This window comes from Phaenicophaeus curvirostris, chromosome 5, assembly GCF_032191515.1.
Source record: "Phaenicophaeus curvirostris isolate KB17595 chromosome 5, BPBGC_Pcur_1.0, whole genome shotgun sequence".
NCBI classification, from domain to species: domain Eukaryota; kingdom Metazoa; phylum Chordata; class Aves; order Cuculiformes; family Cuculidae; genus Phaenicophaeus; species Phaenicophaeus curvirostris.
The window spans coordinates 17,661,566-17,681,887 of NC_091396.1; the positions used below are offsets into that span (position 1 = coordinate 17,661,566).

Here is a 20,322-nt window from a genome sequence, read left to right on the forward strand (position 1 = left end):
TCAGCAAGACAGATGTAGTGGGTGGCCACACAGGGAGGGACAAACACTCCTGGAGGAGAGCTGTCTCTCAGCAAGACTTTTCAGCTCAGTCTTGTGGGGCTATGCTTGGAAACTACTCTAGGGGGAAAAAAACTCCAATGCTATGTGCCTGGGGATGAAACTGGGGTCATTTGAGGTGATTACAGCCACCACTGCAATATTGCTCTACTCTCCCTGGATGTCCAGAATGCAAGCAACTAATGGAGGCTGATAACCAGAGGAGGGGAGAGAGGGAGGTTGAGAAGATTACTTGTGTCCAACTCAGCTCTTTGCCACCAGGAATAGAGTTTAAAGGCTCATTTTGGAAGATTTTCCATGGCTATCAGCATAGGATATAAGTGGAAGAGTTTGGAGGTTTCTCTGCATTTATTTGCAGTAAAGCTGCTGTCCTCCCAGGATGCCTCATCACCTATCATGGAGCAATCAGTAGGTGAGGCAGAGCAATCTCGATTTAACAAGAGAAGCCAAATGACGGACAGGGCACAGATATTCTGAGCCAAGGAAAAAAATCCTCCCTAGCAAGGTTCATGATGCTGAGCTGCCCCACAAAGATGAGGAGGGAGGATGCCAACTTGTCACCCCCGTGCATCAGAGTGCGTCAAGCAGGTCAGATACAGAGGTAAGACAAGACCTCTAGCAGATTTGTGCACCATCCTTCCCCTAAGCAAACCTTAAACAATAAAAAGGAAAACACCCAAGCTTTTCAAATTTCTTGTAAGCCATGAAATAGCTTTCTAGCAGCTGCAATTCAATAAATGGATTAAGTAAAAAAGGGTCCATTTCCACTGAAAAATTGGACTAAGAATAGTTAAAAATAGAATAATCTTTTGACCTCCTCTTGTGGCCTCGTTCCTGAAGGAGGAAGGAAGGAAGGAACAACAGAGCAGCCAGCTTCTTAACCTAAGAGATTATTACCTTTTGAATACCCCAATCTCAGTATAAGATGCAGGAATAAAACCTATTTTGTGTTGTGAATACATACATATGTGTCTTGTTAAGATGATGGTGCCGCATGTGCAATTTTTGCCTTTTCATATTTATCATTTGGATTAGGATGCTGTGTTTCCCTTCAAAAAGCCTAAATTTCAATGACTTACAAAAAAAAAAAAAGAGGCTAGGGAGGGTTGTCAAGCAAGTTGCTAGGTTCATGCAAGGGTTCAAGGGTTAAAAGCAATCCAGAAGTTTAACATTAAAAGTCTACTGGACATTGGGCTGGTAAATGCTGGGACAGGTATTTTTAAGCCCCCTGCCTTGCCTGGGCACATTTCCAAAAACCTCACAAAAAACTGACAAAAATACTCCTTTGACTGCACTGAGTTTTGAGCCGGATCTGGCTATTAACTTAATTCAAGGTAAGAAGGCACTTTGTCCAGTGATGTTTCATTTACAAAGTCCACCACAGGTTTCCTGGCAGTACTGTAGGCTCCGACCACAGCACCAGAACACAATTCACTATGCTTGGAAGCCAATGCTCATTAGTGTTTTGTCCCGAAAATAAGCCTCAGGGTTCAGCTGAGGTTGATGTACACCTCAGTGGCTTCTCCGGTGGTCACGCTGTACTAAGCAACCTGGGAGGGGGGCAGATGTGCTGACCAGATGTTGGCAGCTGCTGGCTGCTGCCTGTAGCCTGCCGCAGCCACCAAACTAGCAAGCTCCTGCCAGCTGCATGAAACCATGAGAGGATCGATTTCATAGAATCATAGAATCACCAGGTTGGAAAGGACCCACTGGATCATCGAGTCCAACCACTCCCATCAATCACTAAACCATGCCCCTCAGCACCTCATCCACCCTTCTTTTAAACACCTCCAGGGATGGTGACTCAACCACCTCCCTGGGCAGCCTTTTCCAGTGCCCAATGACCCTTTCCATGAAAAATTTTTTCCTGATGTCAAGCCTGAACCTCCCCTGGCAGAGCTTAGGCCATTCCCATTTGACCAAGAGAAGTCCTGCTTTATGCAGTGGTGCACATCTGCACCTTCCTCATCATTTTAGGTACCACGCAATTACATTGAATATTGAGACTGAGGCTGTTTGAAGGAAAAGAGTGGCTAGGAAAGAACTGAAGGAACAAGATTGCCATTAACAAAACCATCACAGAAAATTATTCCAACTCTTGGAAACAGCAAGGGAAGAAACCATGAGCAATCATCGTTTCACGGCCACCTTGACTACAGTGATGGTGATGATGATTAGAGTAATCTCCAGGTACATAAAAACTACTGAAGACTTCAATTGCACCCTGTTTCTCAGTTTGCTTGTAAGCTGACTTCTCATTTATTTACTGTTTTTTTTCTTTTCATCAAGCAGCCTCCAAGGACTGAAAGCACGAAGGATTAAGTGTAAAATGTTTTATAGCAATAATTTCCTTTTAGAATGTGTGTCTGGGCAAGCCTAAGAGCACAATTTGCTGATTAGTCATTCTCAGCATTTCTATCTAGCAATTATATCCAACACTTACATCCAGCTATTATCTGAATACACTATCCAGGTCCTGGTAAGGCAATATCAAACTACAAAACCATTTTTAAAGGGTGAAGTGACTGTAGTTCCTCCACACCATCTTTCTGATTTTTTTTCTATGATCATTTGATTTTATATGGGAAAATTGCTGCCTTCAAACAACATGTCGGTCTGTTTTCAAAGATTATTGTAGAGAGCTTTCTCATTTTAAATATTTCAGAGGTAGGTATAAAGTACTAAATCTCAATATTTATCTTTGGCTGTTTCCTTTTGTGGAGGAGGTTCTGCTGTAGAGCGTATGAGAGGTCTGGTTTAACAAGATGTACAAGAGCAGAGTGATAGCACTAGCAAACTATCATCTTAGTAATATTTCTGCCTGGCATGGGGTTACGTTTATACTCAGAGCTGCAGCCAAACTCTGAAGTGCTGGTCATGCATAGGAGTGTTTATGCAGCTCTGAATGACATGCTAACTTACGCATGCCTAAAGATATAAAGAGTAAAGTCTAAAAACATGAGACAAAGTTAACCAGATAGTTTCATGACCTTTCTTTATTCGCAACGTTATTTTATCCAGCAGACACAAGTTCATCCCATCTTTTGATCTGGGACTTAACATACTGAAGAGCAAGAATGCAGCACTGCTTTGTGCCTTCTGAACAGATTCCCAGTGCACACTCCACTAACTGGCAACTTTCAGTCAATTGCCTCAAAAAAATTTTGCTTTTCTATTTCTTACACAAGCGTTGGGGGAAAAATACTAAAAATAATTAGGGTGCTTGCTTTCACAGTTAAGTCACAGGACACCTTTTGAGTTTAAGGGATTATCTGATAGTGTTAATAACATGCTTTAAGAAAACTGCAGCTGTGTCCCATCCCTTAACTCAGACAGTAGTTAGCATATAATGTACCAATACAGCTGGAGAAGAGAAAGTCTGCCTGCTTTCAAAAAACTTCTTTTTGAAAGGTCTTACAATCTCCCCCCGACATTAGCATCATCATGGTCAGGTGAATTTTCGTGTACCTAGTAACATGCTGTGATTCACTGCTGGAGTTGTATTTCTAGATGATGGTCTCCTTCACAAGGAAACTGCACTTACAAGGCTCCTCAATAAAAAACACCGAGAGCTGAAGATGAAGATGGCTTATGAAATGTGTCCAGGTTAAGTGATATGGAGGTCACATCTTACAGTCATTCTTTTCCTGGAATATGCTGGGTGAAATGTTCCAGCTCTAAATTAGCCAAATAATTACTGCCTCCCATTTCTGTCTGCATTCCTTAATGAAACATTCATTTAGCGATGATATTGATGAGCTGTTGGATACAACAAATGGAAAATCAACGCTGAGACTGATGTGGCTGACGCCAGCTGACTCAATAGAGTAGCATTTTTCACTTAAAAGAAAGAATGAATTTTGAGATTTTTTTATCATCCTCTAAATCCTTTATCCTCCAAGAAGTGGAATTTATGACTGTAGGAAGGCATTTACCCTAAGCCATTGGTGTTGTTGCCCTTGGCTAATAAGAAACTAGAGCAAATGTCAGTCTTACCTCCTTCAAGAGGAAAACTGACATTTTTCACTTGGGTTATATATCATGGATAATTTATACCTGTAATTGGATTTGGAGCAGAAAGATCAGATGAGGGGTTCAGCCTTCAGTTCCTGATCCCTTTGCAAGCCAGAAGAGTCAATGAACCCCACTCCTGCCTAGGCAAACTGAGCTAGTTGCTTCAAGGTATGTTGGGTAACTAATCCAGACCCATACTAAGAAGAACAGTCTGACACCTACTCAGTGAGTCGTGTTTGCAAAAGTTGTTGGCCAAAAATCTCTCTGAAGTGCTGGAGCTCAAGAAGAACATAGTGAAAGTAGATGTCAAGATTGTCTCAAAGACAAACACACCACCCTCCTTTCTGCTTATCAAGGAATGCTCTTGACATGGCAGAGAAGGAAGGCAAGCAGAAGGAGGACTCCCCTCTCCTGTGGCTCTTAGTGCCTTTGAGGTACCAAACTGAGCACACATGCCACAGACTCAGAAGAAACTGCAGCCTCAGCACTTCATGGTCATTCAGCATTACCAGGAGGGATGTACTCACTAGCATCATTCAGAAATATCCCTTCAACAGCAGCTATTGCAGAATCTCTCACTTAGCTATAAACTGCTAGTTAGTCAGTTAAGATGTAAAACTGGAATAAAGTGGTTGACCCACTTGAAATCCCTCCTTGGTCCATTAAGAAAACCACCTCTGCATTTCACTATTTTGGTCTTCCCCTTCCTCTCCGCGCACACAAAAATGCACATGTTCACAGTGTGCTGGGGAGGGCAGATGCAACTGCTTAGGTTTGGATAAAGCAACAATGCAACTGCAGTGAAACAGAGGGGGAAAACTTCTCTTAATGCTTTAGCCAGGTTGCAGAGCAACTTCCATCATGAGGTGTTGATGTGAGGCAGAGGTGTTGGAACTAGATGATCTTTAAGGTCCCTTCCAGCCCAAACCATTCTGTGATTCTATGATAAACCTCCAAGACCACCTCTGTGCTACTTGGATGCAGCCAGAAGCATCACTCTGTGACATGACAGAGCACCAGATGCTTTACAGAGAAGGACAGAAAACCTAGGCAAGCAGTTAATCAGCAGCAACAAGATTTTCCCCTAAAACCTCCAGATCTGGGGCTGCATCCCTTGTAAGTAACAACAGCTTCAATGTATCAAGGTCCTCGTTTCCTGCTTTTTTTGTTTGTTTCCTTTTTGTTTACTTGTTTTTTTAAACAAACTCAAAGCATCGAAGTCCATTTTATAACAGAACTGCAAACTCAATATGCTGCCAAGAGCCCACACCAACCCTTTTTGCTCCCTTCACTCAGACACACAACACAGCAATTTATGAATCGTCCAATGCCGTGGTCAAATTATCTCAGCCATCACCACTCTCTTGCCTGTAGTACTTGAAACCACTGCCAGGCAAGACTGCTTCCCAGCACAAAGTATTGAAAGACACAGAAAGCAGTTTTAGCTTTAAAAAGTTACATCAACAGTACAGCCAGACCCAGGGCAACACTGTCAGCTGTGAGCTGGTGGTGGCTGCTTTTCTGCAGTGAGCATCCTTCAGCTGTGGTAAGGTTGGATGTGCAACAGTGACAGCAGCCATCTGAGTGGCCTTGGGTACCACAGCTGGTGCTGCTGGGGACAGGAGCACCAGCTAACACTATGCCATGGCAAGTGGCAGTGATAAATTATAAAACCCGTGAGTACAAACACCTGTGTGGCATGTCAGAGAAAGGACAGCCGAGCCTCACTGTGGGGAGTGGGCTGTTACTGTGTGATGAGAACATAAATGCCAGGAAAGTCAGTATATTTAAAAACACTAAGGAAAGGGGAGGGGGCTCCCCCCTTTTTGTTTGTTTGTTTGTTTGTTTTCTTCATAGAATTCTGAGACTGGGAAAATCTCAGTGCTTGCTTTAAAGTGCTTATGCCTAACAGAACAACAGCAAGTGCAAAGGAGATAACAGCTTATTCACAGTGTTCTGGCAGCCAAATCACTGCTTTTTGAAAATACACTTGAAAGACTCCCATGAGTGTCTACAGTCCTGATTCAGCCCCAGTGAATCAGAAAACAAAAGGAAACGACCTGTGTGCTTCAGGTTTGGTTTCAGGCAGCACCTGAACACACCTTCTTGTGTTCAGATCCCATTAAAATCTCTAGGACCAAGCCTGCCTTTATGCATTACCTTCCGATGAGACAAACTGGACCCTGTAAGAGTTTGCTCCAACACACATCGCTAGCGGGAGTGACAGAAACAAACACACTCTAGAAAAAACAGATGTTCCTTGCCACTGGAAGGACCTCTACAATCCCACTTAAGAAATTACCTAAGAAGTGCTGGGTCAGTCCTGCATACCTACAGAAACAAGCAATGCATGTGCTGGTGCTGGTTTTGAGCACACACAGATAGGATTTGCCTCCTGGGGATCCAGGCAATGTTGTGTCTGGCATCGCAAAGGTGCTGGTCAGGAGGAAGAGCTGCAGGAAGAAGACCAGCACTGATCGTATATGCAGGGAAGGGCTAGGGAATCTGCTCTGTTCAAGAACAAGCCCTGAGTGTAGAAATGCTCATTATTTAAGAGATGTAACTGTTAATCCCAGCTTAAAACCCCAGGCCCTGTTAGAAAACCTCCACCTTGAGAGAAAGCACCTTGCTTACTCACAAAGAATAAAAGACTTTGTTTTCCCATCCCAGTATGAGGAGGGGACAACAAACAGTTTCATCTGAAGAAAGTTTCAAGAAGAGCAAGACTGCAGGAGAACCAGAGTGTGCATAGGTGGGTTGTGTTCCCCATCACATAAAAAGCTTAATCCTCATGTTTTTTCTCTGAGTACATGCAGTGCAGTGCAGAGAGGCTAATGCTTTTCTGTGCATGTGGAGCCAAAACCCACTGGTCATACCTCTTTCCAAAATCACCCAGCAACTTGAAAGATCATGTAAAAATTAAGAGATTGTCATACCATTGCTGCTAGTGCAAACCAAGTGACGTCTTTATCCAAAGGATGTGGGAAATCAGGCCTTTATGCCAGAAGTATGGGCAACTATTTGCACCAGTGTTTAGTTTCAAATTTTCCCCTGACTTGGGACATCATAATTTAATCAGTTTTAAACTAATGTTTACCTACAAATAAATCTCTGTGACTGAAAAGCTTGTTCTGCTGCAAAACTCCTTTCATGTTGCAGTGATTTTATTTTGGCCAATTCCCCCTGCAATCCTGACCAGTTTGCGGGGCCAGTATCACAGGGCTGCTGGAAGACGAACAGAAGAAGATGATGAGACACTGAAACTCCTTTGGCCTCTTTCACAGCAGGGCCCAGAAAGAAACCTCAAACTTATTTTTGTGGTGGCTAGCAAGGCTGCCAAAAGTCTTTTATACTGCAGCTTGAGAGGCTACCATTTCCTCCAGCCTCTCCAAGTAAGTTTTTAAAGCAGCAGTTAATGGAGAAGGAAAGCTGGGGAGAAGCAGGAAGAAGAGGAGGCAGCAGGCTTACCCATGTGACATATGTCTCTCCTATGTCCTTCTCTGCATCCCAGGGACGCAGCTGCATGACTAAAAGCTGCATGACTAAAAGATCTCACCTGAAGAGGCAGCTGTTTGTGGTAAAGGAACTGCCATAAAAATAACTTTGGAAAACAAGACTCAGCTCTTTGACTTCAAGAATCAGGACTTCCTAATGTGGCTGAAAAAAACAATCAAAAAACCTCACCATTTCTGTGGTTACCACAGCGGTTGCATCAAAGGTGCTTGTATAGAGGTCATCCTCCCTGCCTTCTCTTGTACATTGTTTCCTAATTTACTTTGCACCATTGCTGCTGATCCTCAGACTGGAGGCCAAATGGTCCATAGGGGGGGAAACCAAACATTCTTCTCCCTCTTGTGGAGACCCTTGTCTTCACTAGGTTGAACATGGAAAGGAATCGCCTCTCTCAGGAGATTTGAGCCAGGCAGAAAAGCTCACTAGAGCTTCACAGGGGCTTGGAGGCTGGGCTGGGGTGTTTCTGGAGCCACGGGCTTGAGAGTGTGATGTGACAGTTGTGAAGGAGGAGTGCTGGGCACGGCATGAGAGAATGGGGCCCCAGAACAAGCCAAGCTAGAATAATGCTGAAGCATGAACGGCTTATCTCTACAGCTAGCAGGAGAAAAGGTCCTTCAACAACCTTCAGATTACAAATATTTTTGTTTCAGACTTTCCTTTGAGCAGCTGAACTGCCCAGAGAAGTTTTCACACCTCTGCAAGTGACTGTAACACTTTTTCTGTTGGCGCTGCTGGCTAAGAGGCAAAGTGTTTCTTTGCAAACTGGGGACAGACCCTAATGGAAAGGCTACGTTGTACATGCTGGCAAGATAGGGAGGGAATCTGGAATGTTACACTCATTTTTTTATTCTTCTTCATTTTGTTCACCATTTCTTTGAAGAACCTACCAAGAAAACTCATTTTGTGAATGAGCAGCTTATTAGGTCCTCATTAAAAGTACTTTAACACAGATGGATGTAAAGCAGCTTGAGAATATAACATGGAAGAAGTCTGGACCCCACAAAACCCATTCTTTGGCCATGGATGGCTCAATAGAGCAGGAATAATTGCAATGCTGAACAGAAGGATGTGTTCTATAGTAAAGCATGATAAACCTCAGATTTATATTTTTTGCATGTGTGATATGTGTTATTTGAAGATTAAAGACAGGCGACACCAAGTCTATCTAGGATGTGGGTAACTTGAAACTAGAACAGTGAAAGAATTAATTCAGCAGCTACAGAAGGTCACAAAAGCAGAAAAGAATAGGAAAGAAATTAGAAGATTCCCATTTTGTTTACAGTGCCCATGTCTGAGAATACAGAATGTTTACAAATATCTCTTCTTTTTTCTCCTGTCCTGCACAGATTCTCCATAAGAAGTACTGTAAATGGGTCTCTAAAGGAGTCACAGAAGCAAAACGGGCATCTTCCTTTCATCACATTCAAACAACATTTCTATCTACTGCCTCTTGACAAGAACCAACAAAACAATTTTCAACAGCTTTTCCATTTTAGATGATTTTCTGTAAGAATGGGCTCCTTTATGAAGGAAATTTAGAACTTTTACAATTATTATTATCATTTTTTAATCAAAAAGAGTAAAACACTGAAAGCATCTGCTGTGGTTTGTGCAGGAGGGACCTCCCACGTCCTGATTGGCAGTGGGAGAGGAAGGCTCCACTTTTAATGCTGCCTGCATTTTGCACCTCACCCATGGGGAAGGAGAGGTTGGGATCTACCAGTGCCAGCTGCTGCCAGCTGGCATTTCCAAACAGAATGGGCTGATTTTCTGTCTGTTTTTTTACTAGCAGGTCAAAGTATTTTGCACGGGAAAAATGCAAATTTTTGGTTTAGCTATGAATGCAGGGGCAGTAGAGCTCTCGGTGCTCTCAGAGGGACTGCTTCTGGCACTTTTAATGTGTAATTCATCCATATTCAGTTTTACATCTTCAATTTCTATTCCTTTTTCAGTAGCTGTGTACATCCCTTCAGGCTTACAAGACACCTGTAAATTTGGCTGAGTTTGTTTCCTACCCCCACCCCACCCTCCTGAATATTACGGCAATTAACTATTTCTGACAGTACTGATGCACAGTAGGCTGGGGGAAGACACCTGCTTTAATTTTGCTCTTCACTTTGAGAAAGTCAGACAAATAAAGTGCTTGATAATGAGACTTCAGGAGCATTCCACCTGCTCCATTTCATTTTCTGTGCCACTGGACTACCTGTGCAGTCACACCTACATTTTTTCTCACTGGTGAGATAGGTTACCTTCCTTTAAAATGAAACTGCATTTTCATCTTTTGTAAGTGACACTCAAAACTAAATCTTTCCTCATTTATAATCCCTGTTTCTCTTTACATTTTAGAAAGCAAAGAAACCCAAGAGGATCTCTAATTGTATTGTAATTTTTTTGTTATTAGAAACACTGCTGGTTTTCTTTACACAGAAAGTAAACATTTTACAACCCCCTCACTTTGCTTTTTTGAAACTGTTTTACTTAAAGAAACCCAACTTACTACTTAAGTTAACCATAACACATGAATGCATTTATGGGCAGGGCACTCAAAGCCAAAAAACAGGAAAATAGTTTGAACTAAAGACAGATGTAGTGATGTAGTGATGAAGAGATATACAGAGAAAGTAATTATTTAAATATTTTCAGCAAAATATTTTTCTGGATGACATATCCGTGTATTAAACCAATATATAACTTTCTCCTGCAGCCTTTTTACATCCTACTCCATGTTTGTGGATCAAAAAGTATAACTACATAGTCTATTTGGATAATGCAATTTCACAAGACCAACCACACACATTTTCTTGTGTCATTTTGCCTCTACTAACACAGCTTTTGCTTCAATCTCTCACTACAAACTTCTGCAGAAGTAGGAGAAAACTGTGCTCAAGGCCTTCGTTCTGTGTTGGTCATGAAAACAAAATTATTTCCATATTAATTTGTTAGTGTGAAAATAACAAATTCTGATAGTATTGCCTTAAACCAGGGAAAATACATGTAGGAAGTGTGGAAAGACTCTCTCTCATGAATGCCTTGGCTCTGACAGAATCTGCTTCAGCCAGGTTAGTGTAGAGATAAAAGATGCTCCTGTGCCATCAGCATTCACCCTAACATTTCCAGAGCAGCTGGACTAATTCATGGATAAAAAATCCACTGAGATCATTAATGGCAGAGGCACCAGCAGGTGCCACCAGCAGGCACCTGAGCCACAAGATAATGGCATCTGAAAAAACATTGCTTTGTGCGCCCTGAATTTTTAGGCTTCTACTTCAGCCAACAGCAAGGCTGCCTGTTTGAGCATGGGTATTTTGGTATGATCCAGCATAGTCATCTGCATATTTCAAACAATTTTCAACTGCTGTGGCCACTGGGTAACTCTGGACAAACTTTTCAGCAAAGCAGGACCTTGCCCCTCCCCTTAACCTTGACTTTGCCTTTTAGACTTCTGCTTCCAAAATGAATGGATTTTAATTTTTGCACGGGACGCCAAAACATTATGGGACAGGGCTTCTTATACCCAAGAAGTGCAATACCAGCACGGATCGAGTCTCAGGGGCTTTGATGGAGCACAGAACACAATCCCTTCTAATGCTCTTTTCCTGACACACTGATCTTCAATCCCCCGCAACCTCTGTAACCCTAAAGAGATGAGCATGCAGCATCAGCATGACCCTAATCCATTGGGATGATGTTTCATGTCACCCACATTGTCATTTCTGGCCAAAGCATTGCAGGTTGTGGCACATGCCTGGGACTAGGGAGGAGCAAATTGGAGACAGGGCCCAACCCACTGCATGAAATGTCTATCAAAGTCCCAAACACTTACCTGCATTACTGCTAGATAATTTGGATATTTGCCTAAAGTATCTGTGTTCTGCTTTAAAAACAAAGAAGTTTGAAACAAAGAAGTTGGGCAGCCTGATCTAGTGGGAGGTGTCCCTGTCCATGGCAGGGGGGTTGAAATTAGATGATCTTTAAGGTCCCTTCCAACCCAAACTATTCTATGATTCTATGATAAATCATGATTTTTTTTCACACCTATGTCTCTTAAAATAGTTTGTGGTTTTTTTCTTTTCACTGTGAGGATGCAGGAAGGGGAATGAAGCAACAAATTCCTCTGAATGAGAAGAGTAAGTAGTAAGTACACAAAAAGTAGATTATGTCAGATTAGGAAAGGGTTAAAAAAAGATTTAACTACTTTAGGCTGCTAAATATTAAGTTCACTTTCTGCTTTCCAAAGCAGCCTGCTATCCAGCCCCAGTGGCATCCCAGCCCCTGGCTAAGGGTACCCACTGCAAAGGGAAGGGCTGTCTCTTAGGAACTCCGCATGCCTTGGCTTGATTTCCCCAGCACCTTGCATCTCCAACACCACCTACCACACCACCAGTAAGCTCTGAGCTAACAACTTAAATCCCAATTTTCTGGTAGATTAGAACTCATATGATATTCTCTTTTTGGCCCAGTGTGACAACGACCCAAAGTACCGTTTTTCACACTAGTGTTTTCACTGTACGTGCCACTACTCTTGTATACAGCGTCCTAAGTGTCATTAGCAGGAATTGAAGCTTGCTGGAAATTACTTCTCAAAAGTCAAGCATCTCAATTAAAACAAAACATAACTCCCTTGAAAAAACAAACAAACAAACAAACCACCAAAGCTATTTAAAATGAGACTTGCATTTTGTTTTGCCTTCAGGACAAAGCGTTTGCCCTTTGTGAGGGTTTCCATGGCTTCTCCCTTCGGATGACCCAGTTGGAGAGGCAGCTAATAAAGGCAGCCTCGTTCTTACAAAGGATGGATGCGACAGAGCATGCATCTAATAGACCTCAGCATGGATGGCTTAATTACCACCAGATGTCCCTTTTATGGGAGAAATCATTCCTACAAAAAGATCTCCATCTGACGAGATGCTGGTGGTATTTCCTAGCAGCCAATGCTTACCTCCATGCTGTGAATGTATCTCCAGAAGGCAGCTGGGATCAATCCGCAAAAGGCTAGAGCAAAACAGAAAAATCCCTAAGGATAAAGAGGAAAAACACCATCAGTTACAGCATGGGGAGGGGGAATATCCATTTGAAAACACCATCAGGACATATTTAATATGCTCATTTGAGCAAGTTTAGTTAAAGTTAGAGCTAAACATCACCTTCTTTAAACATCCCTCATAATGTTAATTACTTAAAGGAAATTAGATGGATAATAATGTGATTGTCCATCAGGAGCCCTTCAATTGCACTGTGGCCATTTGAAGAGGTTGACCAAAAAATCACCAGCCTCCTGTGCAGCAGTTAACCTATTCTGCCCAAATTCACCCAGGGCTGGTGGGGGGAGAAAAACATCATGTTTACAGTATGTGCCCTTTACTCCAGTGGGACTGTGGCTCCGAATGGCATCTCCTTACTCACAGGATTCAGTCCTCCTCATTTAAAACTTGGTTATCAGTTTTAAAGATGGGAAACCCCACACAAATATTTCATAAAGATGCAAGTAACTTGGAGGGAAAGCAGCCTGCTCTGGAAAAGGAGATGGACTTTACCCTGTTAGCAGGGTGGCAAGTCACGTTCCTGAAACCAGCACCATCCTAGTTAGACAAAAGGATGACAGAAATGTAATCAAGGCCAGCTACTGACCCCGAAATGTCTAAACAATAACAACAATGATGCAGGAGGTGGCTTAACTTCTGTCTATTTCCCTAGGCTGGCAGGGCTGGAATTAAGATGTGTAGTCTCTTTATTTGAACAAATCTCATCCAAAAAAACCCCCACCCTAATGTAAACAGTGCTTGCCTGTTGTGACAGCTGGACTGAAGTATTTAATTCATATTAAAAAAGAATAATAAATGGAAGAAAAAAGGTGCCTGTATAGTGTTGGAAGGCCAAATGGGCTCATCAAATATGAATCCACAGCTTAGTCTTGGAATGGCAAAAGATGATGAATAAGCACCAGTGGAAACTTAGAAGTTTTTCTGTGAACCAGTCCCTCTTCCAACAAAAAGTTATGTAGCAGGGGAAAATTACCTAACTGACTGCAGTTTCTTTTGGTTTCAAATTTTTTTCTTTTTTTTTATGTTTTAGCAGTATGATGTAGCTGAAATAACTTTAAAAAGATTAAATTTTTAAGAAAAGCTTACCAAACTCAAGCTTAAGGAGAGGAAGAAGCATGTTGTTGCTACCAATTCTACTCATCAAAAACCTTCTGCTTAAAAAATAGGATTTAAAAAAAATAAAAGCCCCAACTCTTTCATGTACAGCAAGAGAGGAAAATGTGGTACTTTAAATTCTGTAAATGAACAAGAACATGCCAATAAACTGCCTTTTGCTGGTTCTTGTCCCTTTGCTGCCTGCTGTGCTTCTCTGCTTGCGGCAGGACGATGCCCTGCCTGGGGTCTTGCTCCAGGAACAAAGCTGCCATTGGCATTTCCCCACTCTTTTGGGGCTGCCTTGTTTCAGGCTTTACATCAGATATCAGGGAAAACCATGGTATGGCTCTTACAAAAAAGTTTAAATTATGTATGTCTTATCTCTCCTTTTCTTTTATGTTTTTGGCAGCTGCCTGGCCTTATTGGTGGTGAGATTACTTGCTGCCTTGCCAGAAGATGAAATGGGATAACGGGAGAAATAGGATCAAAAAGAAGAAGAAAGTCTGATCAAACACTGACGTGACAAGGGGGATGCAAGTAACGAAGATGAGGAAGAGCATGCAGGGCCAGATGACACAGACCAAAGCACGGCATGACCAAGCCCAAACCCAACTATGGTGGGTGGTTTATTCTCTGCAGGTACAGCACAAACTGGAGTGGGGAGGAGGAGAGGTTACATGGGCAACTCAGGTTGCTCCTCACTAAGACCAGACCCTGCATTTTGTGCCTCCTCCAACAACTTTCCCCCACAAATAAACAGCATAACAAAGCCAACTTTTTCATGAATATCAAACTCAATGAAAAGAAAAAAAAGAGAAAGTTATGACAGATAAAAACCAGCACTGATAGCAATGTGAAAGCTCTTCTGCACACTGTTCGAGTAAGGGTTCAATTGAGAGGACCCACCATAAACCTGTAGAGTGAGAACTACAGCATGCCAGTGATACCACCTAGATTTCTGCCCCCCATTGCTCTCCCTTTCTTCCCCCACCATCTCCAGCACTTACGACATCTCTCTGGGGCCAGAAACCCCAGCAGATTAAAATCCTTCTCCTCTTCCTCAGCTCCACCCCACATCTCAGTCCTTCATCTACAGTATCAATTCTCCCTTTATTTCTGTCTAGCTTCTCTGGGAATACAGAGGCGTGGTCCCTCGGGAAGCTCCCCCTCCATCCAGCCGGTGCGGAGCAATTACACAGCTCTGAGAACAACTTATAAATGAATTATAGGCTGCTTTTTTCCTTCCCAGCCAAAAGGCTTTTGGAAGAGCAATTTTCTAATTACATTAGAAGACATTTGGAGGAAAAAAGAATAGCCAATGCATAGTCTGCATACAAAATACGGAAGGATGGAGGCTGGTTCACCATCTCCCAGACCCTTGGAACTCCTCAGAGCTGGCTGTGGGTTGCTGCCTGCTCCCTTTGCAGGAGGCAGCCACATCAGCCCCGTGGAGGGTTGTCACCAGACAAACATCAGTTACTCTTTTATGAATGACCTTGTTTCCATCCTTGCTGCGAGGAACAATTTGTCTTTGCGAGACTTGGCAAAATCTGCAGAAATAGCGTCTTGTCTGTTGGCGAGTGTACCTTTTAATTCACCTTTCTGATGTTTTCACTTTGGTTAAAGGAGTCTACTTTGGACAAGTGAGGGATCCCTTAGCTCAGACTGGGTTTGGCAGCTCAGCCAAACCCCTGCACACCTAGTGAGGGAGCCAATCTGTTCCCTGCCCAGCTCCAGCTGTGGGTTTTTGCTGCTGTGTCCATTGCAATGGCCAGCTCCCTGCCAGACTTCACAGCCAAGGGGTGGGGAAGCTAATTTCAGATTGCATACACCAAGTTGCATCTCTCCTTCCCTGATCCAGTTCATCTAAAAGCAAGCAACATTTTTGCCATTCCACATAGCAAACATGAGTCAGTGATCTCAGTCCAAAGGAGGAATTTGTCCTCAGCTCCAGCTGAGCACATCAACTCCGCCTGCACCTGCTCCCCAGAGAGGGTGCGCAGATGCCTTGCACAGGAGTGCCACAGCACAAGGGAGAGCACAGGAGACAGATTTATTGTGAAATGAAGATGCTGAAGTGTGCTGCAGTGTTGTTTAGGACCTACACACTTGCCTAAAATGATACTCCTGGGAATAGTAAAGCAAGTAGCCTGTGCTGTGTGCTGGCCCTACTGGCACATCACACTCAGTGAAAAAGTGGGTTATGTTGGGCTGAGGCTTTTTTCCTGCAGAAATTATTTGGAACCAGTGCTTGGAACTAATGCTCCATCCTGAGCACAGATTTTACTCGAGACACGTGGATTTTAGGCTGGAAAGCTCAGATGTAAGAATTTCAGCTGGGATATTCTGGTTGGCATGTTGCATCCCATTTGTTTTGGTTTATTTTTTTTTCTCCCTTCTCTCCATTTGACCAACACCAGCATGTGGTGCCTTCAACTCCACCAGAGTCAGAGTCTTTCCTTTGTACAAACAGTAGCAAACCCACAGTTCTCCTTCCTTCTCCTCTCCCTCAACAGTGACATGGCCTTCAGGGGCCATGACAGAAGCAGTATGTTTCTGTTCAGGACTGAGTGCACGAGGGACTATGGATCACCAGAAAGCACAGTCTGCCAGAACTGGAAGAGAGTCAATAAACCTGTTACCACACTTCCCATTTAAGAGGGGCTTTGGGGATAACAGTCCAGTAGAACATATTTTTTTTGTCCTTAAGTTCTCAGTTACTGACTAGAAACCAAATTCCTCACAAGCATCAGTGGATGCACAGTGACACGTCTAGTCTAGTGCAGCTACAAGAGAAGTTCCTGAGACACATGTGCTTTAACAAATATGAGCTGTTCAGGTTTCAAACACTGGTCTACATTCCGGTTAGCATTTCCCTAAGGTTGACCAAGTGGCATTGTGGTCGATTAGCTACATCGACGCAGACATCCCTTGAGTGTGGCTTGGTTTCCCATACAGCCACAGATATCAGGCACCAATGCTCTGTTGTCTTCCATCTTTGATTAAAGGGTAAATTAAACGGCCTTCAAAACAAGACTCATGTTTTTCAGGGCAGGAGAAGTCCTTTAAAATCAATAGTGGAGGGAGGTGGGAAATCCTCTCTATTAACAAGCAGAAGAAAAATACAAGCTGGGCGGCTGAACGCTCATTCCAGCTGAAGCCCAGCAGGGCAGGACACAGCATCACCAGCAAGTTGCAGAGCTCCACAGGACTGACCCCGCTCCTACCTGCAGTCACATCACCCCGCAAACAGCAGGGGCTGGCGCTCCCCTGCTGCTTTTCTTGCTTGCAGATCAGAGATTAAACGTGGGCCTTGCTAAGGGGTCAGGACTGCGGGAAAACAAGCAGGGGGCTGGCCCTTGCCCTAAAACACAGAACGGGGGGGAGGGAGGGGCTGTTTATAGGGATAAGCGAAGCTTCCCTACGTGGTTTAAGATGTGGACGAGCGGCTTGAACAAGGAGGAGCGGAGAATCGGGTCGCTGGTGAGCAGCTCTTAGGTCTTTTCCAGGTTCCCTATTAATTTCTGAAGGGCTAGGGAGAGGGGAGGCGAGAGCTGGGAGAGGGAAAGGGGGAGCAGGGAGGGGACCCCTGGAGCCGGGAGGGGACAGCGGGAGCCTGGCGCCCCCCAGTGGCGGATCATAGAATCACAGAATCACTGTGTTGGAAAAGACCCACCGGATCATCGAGTCCAACCATTCCTATCAAACACTAAACCATGCCCCTCAGCACCTCATCCAACCGTCCCTTAAACACCTCCAGGGAAGGTGAATCAACCACCTCCCTGGGCAGCCTGTTCCAGTGCCCAATGACCCTTTCCATGAAATTTTTTTCCTAATGTCCAGCCTGAACCTGCCCCGGCGGAGCTTGAGGCCATTCCCTCTTGTCCTGTCCCCCGTCACTTGGGAGAAGAGGCCAGCACCCTCCTCTCTACAACCTCCCTTCAGGTAGTAGTAGAGAGCAATAAGGTCTCCCCTCAGTCTCCTCTTCTCCAGGCTAAACAACCCCAGCTCTTTCAGCTGCTCCTCATAAGGCCTGTTCTCCAGCCCCCTCACCAGCTTTGTTGCTCTTCTCTGGATTTGATTGGAATGATGCCGGGGAAGCCTCGCTCCATGCAAGCTGCCCCTCGCTCTCATGCTGTCGGAGATGACAGAAACGGAATTTAAAGTCAACCAAGGGTCACCCTATGCGGAGGGAAGAGTGGGATAAATGCCTCACGGCCACAGCCATGGAGGAAACACCTCACAGTCTTTTTCCTGCATGGAAATGTCTTTATCAATGTTCAATGTCTTTATCAATGATCTCGATGAAGGCATTGAGTGCACCCTTAGCAAGTTTGTGGATGACACTAAGCTGGGTGGAAGTGTCGATCTGCTGGAGGGTAGGGAGGCTCTGCAAAGGGATCTGAACAGGCTGGACCGCTGGGCAGAGTCCAATGGTACGAGGTGTAACATGGCCAAATGCCGGGTCCTGCACTTGGGGCACAACAACCCTGTGCAGTGCTACAGACTAGGAGAAGTCTGTCTAGAAAGCTGCCTGGAGGAGAGGGACCTGGGGGTGTTGGTTGACAGCGACTGAACATGAGCCAGCAGTGTGCCCAGGTGGCCAAGAAGGCCAATGGCATCTTGGCGTGTATCAGAAACGGCGTGACCAGCAGGTCCAGGGAGGTTATTCTCCCTCTGTACTCGGCCCTGATGAGACTGCTCCTTGAATACTGTGTTCAGTTCTGGGCTCCTCACCACAAGAAGGACGTTGAGGCTCTGGAGTGAGTCCAGAGAAGAGCAATGAAGCTGGTGAGGGGGCTGGAGAACAGGTCTTATGAGGAGCGGCTGAGAGAGCTGGGGTTGTTTAGCCTGGAGAAGAGGAGGCTGAGGGGAGACCTCATTGCTCTCTATAACTACCTGAAAGGAGGTTGTAGAGAGGAGGGTGCTGGCCTCTTCTCCCAAGTGACAGGGGACAGGACAAGAGGGAATGGCCTCAAGCTCCGTCACGGGAGGTTTAGGCTGAACATTAGGAAAAAAAATTTCATGGAAAGGGTCATTGGGCACTGGAACAGGCTGCCCAGGGAGGTGGTTGAGTCACCTTCCCTGGAGGTGTTTAAGGGATGGGTGGACGAGGTGCTGAGGAGCATGGTCTAGTATTTGATAGGAATGTTTGGACTCGATGATCCGGTGGGTCTTTTCCAATCTGGTGATTCTATGATTCTATGAAATGATAGCATGTCCAGAGAGACAAAATGAAGGCAGTCACCTTCCTTAGAGAACCCGAACTGTGAATGCTAAAGCAAAGCAAACAGGGTGCCCCAGGAGCCACAGAGAGAAGTAAAAAGCTAGTCTGGGGTTTCTGCCAGCCGGGGGTTTCTCTGGTGGCCAGAGCTTGGCTGTGGTGTCCCAAACTGGCTGGCCCCAGGGGAGCCCACAGGGGGCTGAAGGAAGAGACCTGCTCATCCTCATTCCCACAGCAATGGAAAGGGGAACAGCATCAGGTGGCCCTTGGAGGAGAACAGTGATGCTGCAGTTCACTGGGTATGTTTTTCTTCAACTATCCCTTCAGGAAACAGCTGTAATTTGAACAACCTCTTTTACCTGGCAGCACGTCCCAAACCATGCTGCACACTGAGCAAGGCAACAAAATAAACATTACAGCAAAGTTCAATTGTATTTTCAGGCAGTCCTGACAATCTCTTCTAGCATGTCCGTACCCCATCTGTTTTTTTAGATGATGCACTAATTGCAGCCACACACTAAAATATACTCAAGCAAAAGAGAAGGGAATTATACATACTCTGCTAGCAGTATTCTTGGAAACTGTGTCATTCAGGCCCCTTTGAGCATCTCAGACAGAGGAAGACTGTGTATTGAGAATGAAATACTTTAACTTCAGTGGCTGCTCTTCACTAAGTTTTAAAGGCGTCTGCTTCTCATTTCCACCAACAATATAACTTTCCCTGATTACATAGATCAGACAAATCTCTTGAAAGCTAGTTTATGTATGACAGTAATGCAATTATTTCATATTAAGTAGGACTTTATGAGCAGCAACCTTCCTGTTAACTCCTGTCTTTCATACAACACAGGGAAACATGCAGTGAGCAGCACTTTTTCACTCATCCCTCCAGCCTTGAGGCTGTTAGATGCTCCATTAAGACTAAGCCCTGTGTGCAGGCTTTGTTTTAAAATGGAGCAGAGCTCACAGTCCAGTTTACTAATGCTGACATGGTCTGGGCCCAAACAGGCACTTCACTGTGGATGACGGAGGGAAGAAAGTTTGCATTTCAGTTCTTATGGCACCTCTCCACCTTTTCCTTGCAGGCTGAAACTGAGGATACAGCCAAAGCCCCCATGCTTGCTTCCATGCTTTGTATGCCCTGTATGCCACTGTGGTGGATGTTTGCACCCAGGGGGAAAGGAGGGGAGCTAACTTTGCTGTTATAAGTCAGAGGAACAATGTGGGACACAAAACTGCACTGCTAAGGTTTCCTCACTCAAATCATGTGTTGGGTCAGTGAGAAAAAGATATGCTGGGAATCATCATTGCTGCGGTTGCTTTGGCAGATAAGCTCCTCCCTTTGACCTTGCTTTGAAAGCTGCATACACAGCT

The 20,322-nt window shown here is 44.3% G+C and overlaps 2 protein-coding genes across 5 annotated transcripts in view; both read right to left on the bottom strand.

Annotated features, from left to right (window-relative positions):
- CD81 (CD81 molecule) overlaps positions 1–20,322 on the bottom strand; it is a 420,468-nt gene that overhangs the window by 51,476 nt on the left and 348,670 nt on the right. The gene's annotated exons all lie outside the window — the stretch shown is intronic.
- The window catches only part of TSPAN32 (tetraspanin 32), a 34,670-nt gene that overhangs the window by 10,873 nt on the left and 3,475 nt on the right, over positions 1–20,322 (bottom strand). For all 4 annotated transcript variants that reach the window (XM_069857872.1, XM_069857871.1, XM_069857873.1 and 1 more), the window contains exon 4: positions 12,527–12,601. In XM_069857872.1, coding sequence (XP_069713973.1) covers positions 12,527–12,601 — 75 coding nt within the window. The remainder of the gene's footprint in view (positions 1–12,526; positions 12,602–20,322) is intronic.